The 13,362-nt window shown below is 43.4% G+C and overlaps 1 protein-coding gene across 1 annotated transcript in view; it reads right to left on the bottom strand.

Annotated features, from left to right (window-relative positions):
- efnb1 (ephrin-B1) overlaps nucleotides 1-13,362 on the bottom strand; it is a 58,057-nt gene that overhangs the window by 22,289 nt on the left and 22,406 nt on the right. Inside the window, exon 2 of the mRNA XM_069170467.1 lies at nucleotides 10,511-10,788. Within this exon, the coding sequence (XP_069026568.1) occupies nucleotides 10,511-10,788 (278 nt within the window). The remainder of the gene's footprint in view (nucleotides 1-10,510; nucleotides 10,789-13,362) is intronic.

Here is a 13,362-nt window from a genome sequence, read left to right as displayed (position 1 = left end):
ACGTCAGCCCATCTGTTGTCCACAAAAACAAAATCTGCAAAAGGAGGAACAAAGACAGAGATAGAGAGCAAAAGAGAGAGAGGACAGTGCACAGGTGTGTGGGCGTGCACGTGTCCCTGTGACTGAGCGTGTGTGTGTGTGTGTGTGTGTGAGTTTGTGTGTGTGTGTGTGTGTGTGTGTGTGTGTGTGTGTGTGTGTGTGTGTGTGTGTGTGTGTGTGTGTGTGTGTGAATCTTTGCACGCGAGTGTGTATGTGTGAGCCTAAACCCTGGGGGAATCTCCTGTACCTGCTAACATGGAGGCGACTGAACAAAGCTGACTTCAGCCAACATGCAATCCAAGTCCTAGCAGCTCAAATGCACACACACACACACACACACACACACACACACACACACACACACACACACACACACACACACACACACACACAGACTCTTGGTGACACAAAGATAGATATATAATGGATAGAGTATGATGTAGCCGATGTGTAAAGTGCCAGAGCTCCAAGCGTGGCTCCAAACCGCAGCGAGGCTTCTCCAGCTCTGAGGCCAGGCTGCAACACAAGAAGCAGGAAAAGAAACACTCTTTTTCTCCCTTCCCCTGTTATTCACCAAAACCCTAATCAGAGAGCACTGCAGACCACAGAGAAAATGCTGCTGATTACATCCTAATACACACAAAGCCTGCCGTTGACGCACTTTTACAAACATGCACAAACGCACACACTGATTACATCCTCTCTGGTGCTCCTCACTCCTCATCCCTGGTATCGGTTACGCGGTAAAGCCACGCTGATCGAGGATCAGTGTTTTTTGGCACAGGGCGGTGAAAGAGTTCAGGAGCTTAACCTCTAGTCCGAGAGCGGAGGGAGACCGAGGCTCTGGACCCCCCCCACCCCCCACCCCACCCCCTCCTCTCACACACATCGTGCCCCCAGCACAAATAAACAGTTACAACACAAATATGTCTGGCAGACTCGAAACAATTTCCTGAAGGATCTGTCACTGTGCATGAGAGATGGGAGCAGGGGGGTGTAAGATCTAAGGAGGAAAGAAAATAGGTGCAATGGCAAAGGCGGATAGAGAGAAAGATTAAGTTGCAATAGAAAAACGGGGGAGAGAGGAGCAGAAAAGAGAGAAAGAAATTGGACCCGTGGGTTTGGAACGGGAGGTAAAATTGTTCCGCCGCCGTCTACGAAACCATCAAGTCGCAGGGAGAGGCGGTCTGAACTCAAACACAACACATATTTATTTGAGGACGTTTCTTTTTCAGCATCCACCTATCCATCATGGTACGCATGCACAAACTCTGACAGCACACACATTTACACCCGTGGGACTGCTGACTGGAAATATCTTGCACTCAGCTAAGCTACAGTTCTCTTGAATGTGCATTAACGAATGCACAATGCATACAGCAGCTTCCATTAGGCAAGCAAATCTGTGCAGAGATGGAGGGTGGATGTGTGCGAGCACATTGTGTTTGTGTGTGAGCATCTATTTGCATTCTGGTGTGAGCTTATGAGTATATATATATTTGAATTTGCTTATGTGGCTTTGTGCTTATTTATGCCTGTGTGTTTGTGCACACACACGCCTCCTGTGTGTTTGTCTGCTCCTGTTACTGTGTTTGTGCGCCTGCGGTCGTGCTGGAATGGAACACGGACATTTTGCCACCGAGCTGGATTCACAGAAACGGGCTTGGTCCTGGCCTGCACAGCAGTATTTAGACTCTGTATTTATGCGTTGGACAACCACAGCAATCTCTATCACCGCTTGTGATTCATGTTTGTTTGCTTTGCTCTACGCTGATTCCACTCCATCAAGAAGCTCCTTTTTTCTCTCTCGCTCCCCCAAAACGCTTTCCGCAGAAATGTTCACGCCATACCCGGTCAGAGTTTCATCAGCCACCCCTCATCGCAGCTGACCAAGCATGCAGTGGTTTCCATAGAGAGGATGCGACATTAAAACTAACAACCTCTATAATTATACATCCCATATTTCTAAGATGAGTTTGTGTAAACAAGCCCAGGCTCCAGCTCGGGGAGGCGGACTTCTTGGCAGGCCCCGGCTGACGGTGCCACTGAATGACTGTCGGAAAACAAAGCCATTTCAGAGTGTGCCTTGGAAAAGACAAACCACTGTTCTCGGGATGGTGGAGAGGGAGAGCAAGTTCCATCTGACAGACAGAGAGCTGTGATTTGAGCTTAGCTATTGGCTGGAGAAGAAAGACGCTGAGAATGTGTTGTTGGCAAAGCAGAGGGCAAACAACCTCAGACATCTCAGATGGAAAGGGAAATATGCATTTCCAGAGTGTTTTAGATTATGGGCTTGCATTGTTTTATCCTGTGCTTATGTTGTTTTTTTTATAAAGCGACAGACCATTGTCCAATTCAATTTGCCTTATGAACAATGATGTTCCTCTTCTGTTGTCCTACATTTACTTTTCCAAATCGCCGTAGACTCCAAACACGCATCTATCCAGCAGCCTTAAGATGTCTCCCCTCCTTTTGCCCGAAGCTATTTTAGGGTTGTAAAAACAGAGATGGTTTCAGCATAGCAGATACAATTAAAGAAAACCAGGAAGCTACCCTCAAGAATTGAAAAACGCTCTTAGAGTGAGAGAGTCATTCGACAAATGAGTTTGTGTTAGCTGAGAGGACAAAAAAGGAAAACAAAAATCAACAGTGTTGTTGTTTCAGAATTCGCTCTGCGGTCTCTCGTGGTTTGCACAGAGAGGAGATCTTAGTTATCAGTTAACAAAAAAGGAGTTGAACACAGACTTCCCACAGCACCTACGCTACGTACACAACTTTGAAACATGACAGCAGAATAAAGGAAGGGGAAACGGCCGGTTTGAGGAGCAGGAAGGAGGAAATGACATACTGTAGTAGCAGAGAGAGAGAGATGGAGGCCTCGCATGCAGGATAAAATATTCTAATAAGATAAGCATGGAGCACAGCCGAGGAGGGATGAGTGTCTGCGTTTGGAGATGCGCGGCGCGGACTAATTGAGATGAATACATGAATATATCAGCTTCATCTCGCAGCGACGGGTTCAGCCGTAACCAATGGTTACCATTCACTTGTACAGCCACGTGAGCCGCCCTCCCCTCTAAAAAGAAAAGTCCTCATGCCCCAACACCCCCCCCCCCCACACACACACACACCACCCCTCCTTCCACTCTAAACAAAATCCTCTGTAATAAACGAAAGGCAATAACCAGCGACAATAACGCCGCGGCTGCTAACCCTCCCTGAATGACATATCCAAAGGAGAAGTAGCGGAGGCAGCCTGGATAGATTTGCAAAGCAAGCAGAAAGTCATATATTACACTGGCACTCTCATAAACACTGGGCCATATTCGCTCACGGGGGGGGGGGGGTTAAAGCTCCTTATCCCAGGCCCTGCTGCTCCACCGGCGCTAACCTGACCTGTTAGCAGGGTTTACTTTGAAAATGAAATCCGTTAAGGCTTACTGATTAGCTGCTTTAAACACTAATAAGTAACATTAATGACAGTCACTCTGCCAATCCACAACTTTTTTTGATTTTCTGTGTGAATACTTCATGAAACCATTTGTGATAAATGACATATGTTGAACAAAGTGATAGATAACATGAATAAGCTGTTGTTATACCTAAAAGATAAAAGTGTAACATTTTAAAACAGATAGAAATGTTTGCTAAAAGTAGAAATCATTATTTCAGGTCCTGTCATTTTTAATGTCCACAGTCTGATAAGTATGCAGCAGAACAATACGCCCTTTGTTCTCTACTTTTAACAAGTATGTGGGAGACTCCATAATCGATGCAGAGGGAAAATCCTGCACACTGTGTCTTGCTTGTAATTAAAATATTTCAGTGTGATTCTACAGAGGGAGGTTACCAGATGTTAGCGGTTATCCTTTCTCAGCAACAATTCATTTAATTGAGAGTTTGAAACGTGTGACTTATTTGCATCTCTATAATCTGACAATCAAAATGCTTTTGTCTATTTCAAATGCTCCGCTGACAACTGTAACCGCCTTGTTCAAAGTGGCTGTGATTTGATTATGGTAATCTTATAAAAGATGACATTTAACACTTTTTTTCTAGTCAGATTACTGTTGTTGTGCTGCATCAAATCGAGCAACACGCCTGCCATTGTTTGTATTTATCAGACTGTGTACAAGCCTGTTCATGTTCATAAACTCCTTTGCATTATTACAGCGAGTACCTGCGTGAGAGCGCACATATGTTGAGTGTTTATGCCCTCGCAAATGTAGGGCGGGGGAGGCTCTTGTGATCTGATGCAGCCGGGCCAGGGATTATAACCTTGACCTTCAACACCCCAAGGGCAAATCAGAAAAGAGGCTGATTTGTAAAGCAAAACAAGACAGTGTTGGATACATATTGCTCAATAGAAGAGGATTCCTTTGGGGGATTTTTGGATGGAGGAGCAAACAATGTGTAGGTTGTTTAGCTGGAAAAAAAAAAATAACATTGAGAGCCCACGCTAAAGAGCATGAATGTTACTCATATGCGGCATACTTCCTAACCTTAATCCTATCAGGTGTGAGCACCACAGACCGATCATTCCACAGTGTCAAATGCAGTTTGTCAGATGTATTCTTGTTTTACATACACTGGGTCAGCATCCATGTTTTAGCAGGAAAAACAAGCTTTTTCATTACCAATTCATACTCTGTGTACATCAGTCGTTCCGTTTCTCAATAATTGGAAGGTGTTCCACTGGATTTATCTGCAAAGTCAGTGAAACCAAGCGTCAAGTGTAAAATAAACGTCACTGTTTCTTGCGAGCACGCGTTATGTAGTTCTCTGAGGCAATCTTCTGGAGGTGAGACAGCATGTGCTCCAAGTGCAGCAGTATTCTAGTGAGCAAGTTGGCGTGTGTCAGAGTCTGTGATGGTACTCTGCGATGGAGAGTGACAGCTGTCAGGAGGGATCAGGCTTACCCTGCCCGCTACACAGGAAATCAAGGGAGAGGAGAAGTGCACGATGACAGGCGGCCTCTGTTTACTGCCTCATGGCCTTACCCTTATATAGAACAGGGACTCACCGACAAAGCTAACCTCTGAAAACATAGTCATGCTACATTATTGTGATGTGGACCGAATGGGAGAGAAAATGGAGGGAGGTTATTTATTTTTTATTTTTTTGGCCCCGCTCAGTAATGTATAAAGACTGTCAGTGTATAGATTTGTGTCGGCATGTATGCTTGTCCCGTCTCCCTCTTTCCCGCTCTGTTGCTCATTTTCTCCATTATATTCCCTTTGCCTTAAAAGCCTCCTGTCTAAAATCTGTCTCTAACCCCTAAACAGGGCAAAGCCACTTTCCTCACGAACAGCTCATTCGATATCCTGTGTTTAGACAACGCAATGAAATATAACCAGTTTGTCCGCTCATACATCAGGGGGGTGGGAAGGTGTATGTATATATATATATGCGTGCCTGTGTGTGTATGTGTGTACATAGGGGGTGGGGGGTGCTGATGGACAGCACAAGCTGGTGCTGGTCTGGGGTTTAGATCAGTGCAGGGTTATCATTACTGACTCCCTGCTGTGTTTCCATGACCCCCTTAGCCGTGAATTTTGACCTTTAACCCCCCCGACAACTCCTGTCGGAGCTGGGCCGGGATGGACGGGACCGTGTGGATGGGATCCCCTGTGGTGACACCAGATCATGGGATACACACACAAACAAATACACACAAACACACACACACACACACACACACCATTTGCTGCTTTCTTTACCCCCCACCTTTTGTTGCTTATTGGAAGGAGCAGGGGTGGGTGCGGGGGCAGGGCAGGGGAAGGGGGGGTTGTTAAGGGAGAAGACTAACGGAGAAAGAAAACGACTGCTGGAAGATTCAGGTGAATGTCCACCACCTATGCATCTTCTTCCTGTCCAAAACGGTGTCTGCAACGTTTGACCGTTAATCAGACCAAATAAGCCTGTTCTTTATAGGCAGAGCAGATTTACAGCTCTGCCGGCTGACTGAACCACATTCCCAGCAGGGACGGTGGGATAACGCACTCACGTCTTCTAGGCCTCTAGGCAGGAATAAGCTGGCCCAAAAGGGGCCTTAACGCACACACACACACACACACATTTACTGTGGACTTTACTATACAGGTAAAGCAGGAGAAGTATGTTCGTTGACCCTCGACTGCTTTCTCTAGAAAACACAGACAATACACAGATACGGTAACCACACATGGCCATTATCTAAATGATAGATGAAGTGTGTTATGGTGTATGCACAGGCTCCAGTGGAATAAACAAAACAAGCTCTTCCCGTTGCAAAGGACAATAACATTAACATAACACCAAGACAAATACTACATCCGATTACTGCTGACGCGAAAACGTTACAGTATATGAGCCTAATAATGATCCAGCATCAGGCTGGATGCTGCACGACCAGCCTCCCTTGTGAGGGATGTGCATCTGGCTCGAGTTTACACTATAGAGTGTTGAGTATTCTTAATTACATAAAAGACACATCAGCAAGAATGCAGCAGACACAAAAGAGTGTTGTACAAAAGCTAATTCAACCTCAGGGAAAGTTGATGCTTTTGCTTCGATTTTGGGTCAAACTGTAGACGAGATGCGTGCCGAAGCACATGTCAGGAATAATGTTGGCTCGAATATTTATGATGTAATCAGGAGACAGCCCCACGAACAGCCAGCAACCAATAATGCCAAAAATGCCCAAGGTGGTTTCTAAAGACATGTGGGCGCAATAAAGCTCAAAGAAATATTTCTTAAAGCCCACATGATATGTTGCCACAGCCCACCCCCAAAAAATTGTCACTTGATAACATCACAAGCTTCATGCTTGCCTGCATTCTGTCTGTGAGGGAGAGTTCCCAAATATCGACTGAACCGCTGCAGATAAAAAGAAAAACATATGCGGGATTTCATTTAACGTGATTTTTCCTTCAGAGGAAGAGGGTGTAAAAAAAAAAGCTATTTTCAAGAATAAAAGCTTTTGTAGCTTTGTATCTTCTATTTGAAGCGTTTCAAAACTTTAAAGATAGAAAGTTAAATCACGCATCAAAAATATTTATACTCACATTCAGGGAACTGTGATGTCAGGAGATGAATATTTTAAGTCTTTTATGGATAATTAAAAATATAAAAAAGTTAATTGTGTCATATTAGATGTAACAATACATCAATACATGGTGCTTCATTAAATGAGATTGGTGGTGGGTCCATTTTCTTCTAATGGCCTGCAGAGCCTCTATTGATTGCTCACCACGCCGGCCACTCTCTGGCATGAAGCAGATTGTTGCATATTAGTTTAAACGTTACATTTCTAATGTCAGGATTATCCCTAAATCATTTCATAGATTCGGGGAGGAATCAATTATAGATGCGGCAGAGACTTCAACTGGCAGTATCCTCTGAGACGAGATCCACCACAACACAAGTCTTAATTTTAGAAAACCTTTAAAGTCAGGAAATGAAAAAAGAAAATAGACAAACAGCGGTAAAAATGAGATGTGACCTGTCTTTTGCATTATGAATTCAGTCACAGTATGTTCAGCAGAATCCCATTAAAAGACCAAAACCAACAACTCATTAGTATCTGTCTCAATACTTTTATATTATGTCTGTGGCACCGCGAAGCCCATTTTTTTCTTTGAAGATCTAAATCTTTCAAAAATGGCTACAGATATGTACATATAGCTTTACAGGCAAAATGTTGGAAGGTTTGGATTTGTAGATTAGTAAAATATGGATTTTTTTTTTTGTTTTGTTTGTTTGTTTGTTTGTTTTTTATTATTTTATTTTTTTATTATTTTTTATGGAATATAATAATATTATCAGTTTGGTTTGTTCTGTATTGAGACACAGAACAACAAAAGTCTACGGACCCATGTGATGTGCTATCTTTGCCAAACACTAACTCAAATGCCAGTCATTCTTAAATGTGGCTTTTTATCTGTATGTTTTTAGATTTCACTGCAGCTGCTGAGGCTTCAGACGGAAAACCAGATCCCATCTGAGGTGACTAGTGAAGACATGGTCAACTTAGTGGTGGAGGAAAGCAAAAAAATCAGTCAGAGAGCAGTGAGCTACTGACACACATACAGTCCAGCTACCTCTACACCTTAAAACTGTTCATGTAAATCCAGTCTGTCTGTGGTTAAAGTACAAGGTAGCAGCCTCTGTTTCTGTTTGAAGGTTTTGGGAATTTGGACTGAAAGGGTGTGATGCAGATTTTGCCAGTCCCCCTCTAAAGACAAGAAACCTGAGAAGACTTCTAGTAGTTTGCAGTAAATTATTACATTATGCTGATTTTATCCTCTAAACATGTAAAAACTGCACTTCCTATCTGATTGCTGGTTTTATGTGTGGGACCTAAACATTTGCAATAAAATGAGAGAAGTTGAGTGGCAAGCTGCTCTTCAAGTTCCCAGAGGAGATACCTCCTCAGATGAAGTGAGCAACATTTGACACACATTTATTAACAGTTTAACAACCATGTTTTAATATCTCTGCAATATTCTGAAAGTGTTTTAAAATGAATTGTATTTACTTTTATCTGAAGACACCCTAAAGCCCTCAGAACTGCGCAACGTTTAGCCAAGACCCTACGAAAGAGGCTGCAGGATCCACCCAGCCCAAAACTGGGTGAAAAGTGGTGATGGAGGTAGTTCCCAGTGCTCTCACCAGTGTGGTACGACAGACCACCTTCTCCCGCTCCATAAGAGATTACAGGGTCCTGTCCATACGAACAGAGAACCAACAGATGTACCCAGTGCTGCTGAGTAAAATTGTCAAAGTGACTGTGACTCAGATTTGTAGGATGTTTCAGCCTCAGACCCCCAAAGTGACAGAACAACCCTTCACCCCCTCCTGAACCTCCATCCATTACTGAGATTCAAGCCACAAAGGACATAAATGAGATATTCAACCAGAAGAAGGGCCTAAAACCCACCAAAGAACAAGACTCTGCTGAGGCTCCTCTGAGACCTCCTGTTGAACCTGTGGTGATTGTCATAAATATCTCAGAAGTCCAAAAGCCCAAGAAGAGAGCAATAGGCTTCTTCTGTCAGCTCTGCAAACCACTGTGCTGTTGCTTCAACAGTCACACAGACACTGACTCACAGTCTTCCTGGTTGTCATAGTTCAACATTTCATCTTCTTGTAATATAAACTGTAAATAAATGAAAAAAAAAAAGTACTTCTTTGTGGCCATGTGTCAACCTATTTAAATACTCTTCAGTTTAAAGTTTGAAAACAGATTTAGAAGTTTTTCCTTCACGGTGGTGTATATTAAACATTTTCCATTACATTTCCAGGTTTTTTTCATCTCTATCATCTACATAGTAGAAAAACACACATACTGGTACAGAATATAAATTGGACTGCAAAGTTACCCATAATAGGTTGGCAGCACTAAATTATATAAAACACACTGTGTAAAAAGTGTGAAAAGCGAAGTGTGCACATCTGCAGATCTTCTGTGTTGACTGTAAATGTGGTAATAACACAAAGAAAACAATTATCTGTAAAGGTGCTACATTCAAAATGTTACTAAAGTAACACTAGAGAAATATTATTATCGATACATAATTAAAGAATCACAAGTTAAAGTACTTGTAATTTCCTAAGAATTTTGTAGAAAATTCTGAGACATTTTCCATAATTTATTTTTTTTTTTTTTTTTTTTTTTTCATTTTATACACTTTATTAATCCCTGAGGGGACATTTCTTCGCTACAGCAGGGGGGCTCTCAGGGGGGAGCTGCTGCAACAGGCTGCCACTAGCGCGGCGCCAGGTAACCTGACCTGAGGTTTATGTTTTTGGATGTCTATAAAATGATGTTTTAAAATGTCTATATTATTGGTACTAATTACAGGGAAAATAAGAATTTCCACAGAAAATAGCTGAATTTAACCCCAAACAAATATTTGTTTGATATCATGGCAAGTTGAAGTATTGATGTGTTCAACTTTTCCATTATTGCATGTCCAGCTTAACTGTTGTGCTCTGACTATGAGACTAATCTTTAAAGATGATTTATGGTGTAACTAATGTTAACCACAACAAGTACAATATGTTTCTCTCAAAAGCAGCAGGCATAAAGCATAAAGCAGCGTCAAACTAAAATATTTTAGTGAACTACTCATATATTGAGAACAAAACTTGACTAAATTGTTAGGTTTTTTTCCCACAAAAATTTTTAATGTAATGAAAACATTGAGGAGTAAGTCAAGGCTGGCAGTTTGAGTTCAGTAGTGAGATGGAAAACTTCCACCTGAAACACCTAACACCACTCCGCCTTGGGCAAGGCATATAACTTTCAGTTGTTGCTGCTGCAGTGGCCATTAAAATGCAGTTTTACTAGGAAAATCCCAGGTGTGACTGTGTGTAACTGAGTGTGAATCAGAGATTATTACTCAGATTGTTCAGTAAGGCTGCTCTGGTTAAACGAAGGTTACCAAGCTAAATATCAACAATGAATCATCAGTGAGGACAGACTTACAGGTGATGTAGTAGTTGACGTTCCTCTTGAACTCCAGGCCCATGTAATTGGGGCTGAACTCCTGGAATTTGATGGTGAACTTGATGTTTTTCTCGGGCTTGTTACAGTTGACCAGGACGTTCGGATCGAGGACTGTACTGCAGCTCTCGGCCTGCTCCCTCTTCACCAGGTACAGCTTGTAGAACTCATAATCTCTTCCTTGGTCCGCTTTGGGACAGATGATGTCCAGCTTGTCCCCGATGTCTGGGTAGATGACCAGGCCTTTTCCAGCCAGAAACCTGAAGGATGAGAGAACAGAAGACAAATTGTTATGACCACATGAAGAAAGGCGCCTGGAAAAGCTGCCACATAATTCAACAATCGTTTATACAGTCTTAATACTTTGAGCTGTAGGAGTTATGGGTTTAGATTTGGCTGGCGTGCCCTTTTAGTCGGAGCGTAGTTAATTTGGCCCCACAAAAAACACTACATGTAGCAGCTTGACATTGTTCAGCATTATTCAACAGAGCGTTTCACACAAATCCTCTGAAGTTCCTTCTCATACTTGGATCTGAATCAAAGCATACCAAAAGTTTGCAAGACAGGAAACAAGATGGCCCAACACAAAATGGCTGCCGCAGATATGGCTGCAGATAAGATTACTTCCAAATAACACAACAATTTTATTTTTTTTTCCATATTTTGGGAGTTCCAGATAAGACCTGTGATTCAACATAATATCCACGCTGCTTCTACTTCAGAGGTCTGCGTTTCTGGACAAAAACAGTGTGCAGGGGTCGGCTGGGAGGTTAAGGCTTCCTGGTTCATCTTCCCTCGGCCATGATCATCTATGGGAGGATTACGATAATCCATCTGGCCTTACTGTACCTCTCCACCTCGCCTTCTGCTGCCAACTCAATCAGATCAGCTCTTGTTCTCTTTTATTGACTAAAGGTGGGGAACAGGAGGAGACCCAGTGTGTGTGTGTGTGTAAGTGTGTGTGAAGAGAGGGGGCGGGGGGCACACCGAGTACTTGTGTTTGGGCAGTGGTGTGTATGTTTATGCACGTCTGCATGTGTGTGTGTGTGTGTGTGTGTGTGTGTGTGTGCTAGTCGGTCAGCAAAATGGGCTGAGGTTTGCGGTCTGATAGGGGGGCAGACGGGCTGAATCATTGTTCTGGACTTGTTTGAGGCTTAAAATGTCAACATGGTTCAGCTCTGCTGTCCCAGTTAGCCAAGCATTAACCCAGACAGCCGGACTGACCACGGGTGTGTTTATGTATGTGTGTGTGTGTGTGTGTGTGTGTGTTGTGGTCCCAGACAGCGAGCACAGCAGCGGGGCTATCTGCTAGATCTGCCCATGCCAGCGGATTTAAGCAGGATTTAGCAGCGAGCAATGCATTTGTTGTTCTTTCTGATCCCTCACGTTTTAACAAGACATCAGGGGCCGGGCCCCTCTCTACCTCTCTCTGTCTCTCTCTGTCTCTCTCTGTCTCTCTCTGTCTCTCCCCTCTGTTTCTCTCAGTGTAATCTCACTTTATCTACAGCCCCTCATTTCATCATCACACACATCATTTCACCACTAAATAACTGACTCCTCCGACAGGCCCGGCGAAAGGAAAGGAAGGCCGCGATGCCTCCTGTAAGACACTGATAGATGAGTGTGTGAGTGTAGGGGGGCTTACGCCTCCTCTGATGTTAAACATGGCAAACAGCCAGCCACTGTAAGAAAAGATCATTTAAAAAGTCCCATTTTCTGAAGAAGAAATACCCCCGTGAAAAAGAACATGATTGGATTAACATTCATGGACATTCTTCTCGGACAGGGGCATTACCAAATAAATGACTTCATTCGCAAAAGAGATGAATAAAAAAATGTAATTTGCAAAACGGTCAAAATCCTTTCTGTCAATCCACCTCCATCCTTTTTTTTTTTTCTTTTTTTTTTGCTTAATATGACGTAATGAAAGCATGTGTGGATAGGTGCTCTTGTACCAGTCTTGGAAGCGGGTGAGACGTTATTTCCCTGCTATTGTCTGATGCTCATGGGGGTGAGGAGGGGCCCAGGGTTGAGGGGGTGAGAGGGTGAGAGGGTGGGGGGGGGGGGGGGGTTGTGCTAATTCAAGGGTCGATAAGAGAGAGAACGCGGGGTATCCTTTGTCCTACACCTCCCAACAATTTGCTGGTTTTCAGCAGCAACACTGAATGTGTGTGTGTGTGTGTGTGTGTGTGTGTGTGTGTGTGTGTGTGTGTGTGTGTGTGTGTGTGTGTGTGTGTGTGTGTGCGCGTGTGTGTGCATGTGTGTGTGTGCCTGTGTGTTAGCATACATATGTTTCCATGCACGAGTGTGTGCGTGCACACACACCACGCCTGGGTACACGTGCATGTGTCTATGAAGACACAGACACAATCAGTCTCTAATTGGATCTACAAGATGCATCAGTGAGGCATAAACAAGTTTCCATGGCAACATTAGGCTTTGTTGCTGACCACCCCCTCTTCTCCCCACCTTCTTTCTATTCCTCCCTCGATCCCCAATCTCAGCCCCCTCTATTTCTACTCTGCAATCTCATTCCCTCCTGCTTTATCCTTCCCTCTTATTCACCTCCTCAACATTTCCCTCATTGGGTTTTTCTCTCATTCCCCCTCTTCACCCCCCCCCCCCACTCTACACACAAAAAAAAACACCTACAGAAAAAAATAAGCATGAAACCAGAGGAAGAGGAGAAAAAAAAGGAAAGCGCAGGCAAATATCACAATTAGACCTCGATTTGTTTCACTCAACAAGTAGCGTGTTCTCTATTTTCTTTGGAGGTAAACTGTTGGCAACTTTTTTTTTTTTTCAAATGTTCTGTTTCAAAAGTGTTAAAGATA

This window comes from Embiotoca jacksoni, unplaced genomic scaffold (assembly GCF_022577435.1).
Source record: "Embiotoca jacksoni isolate LCO1_2020_lvr unplaced genomic scaffold, fEmbJac1.0.p SCAF_5, whole genome shotgun sequence".
Classification (NCBI taxonomy): Eukaryota; Metazoa; Chordata; class Actinopteri; family Embiotocidae; genus Embiotoca; species Embiotoca jacksoni.
The sequence above is the reverse complement of the archived record's forward strand: the minus strand, read 5'-3'. Positions and strand labels throughout refer to the sequence as shown.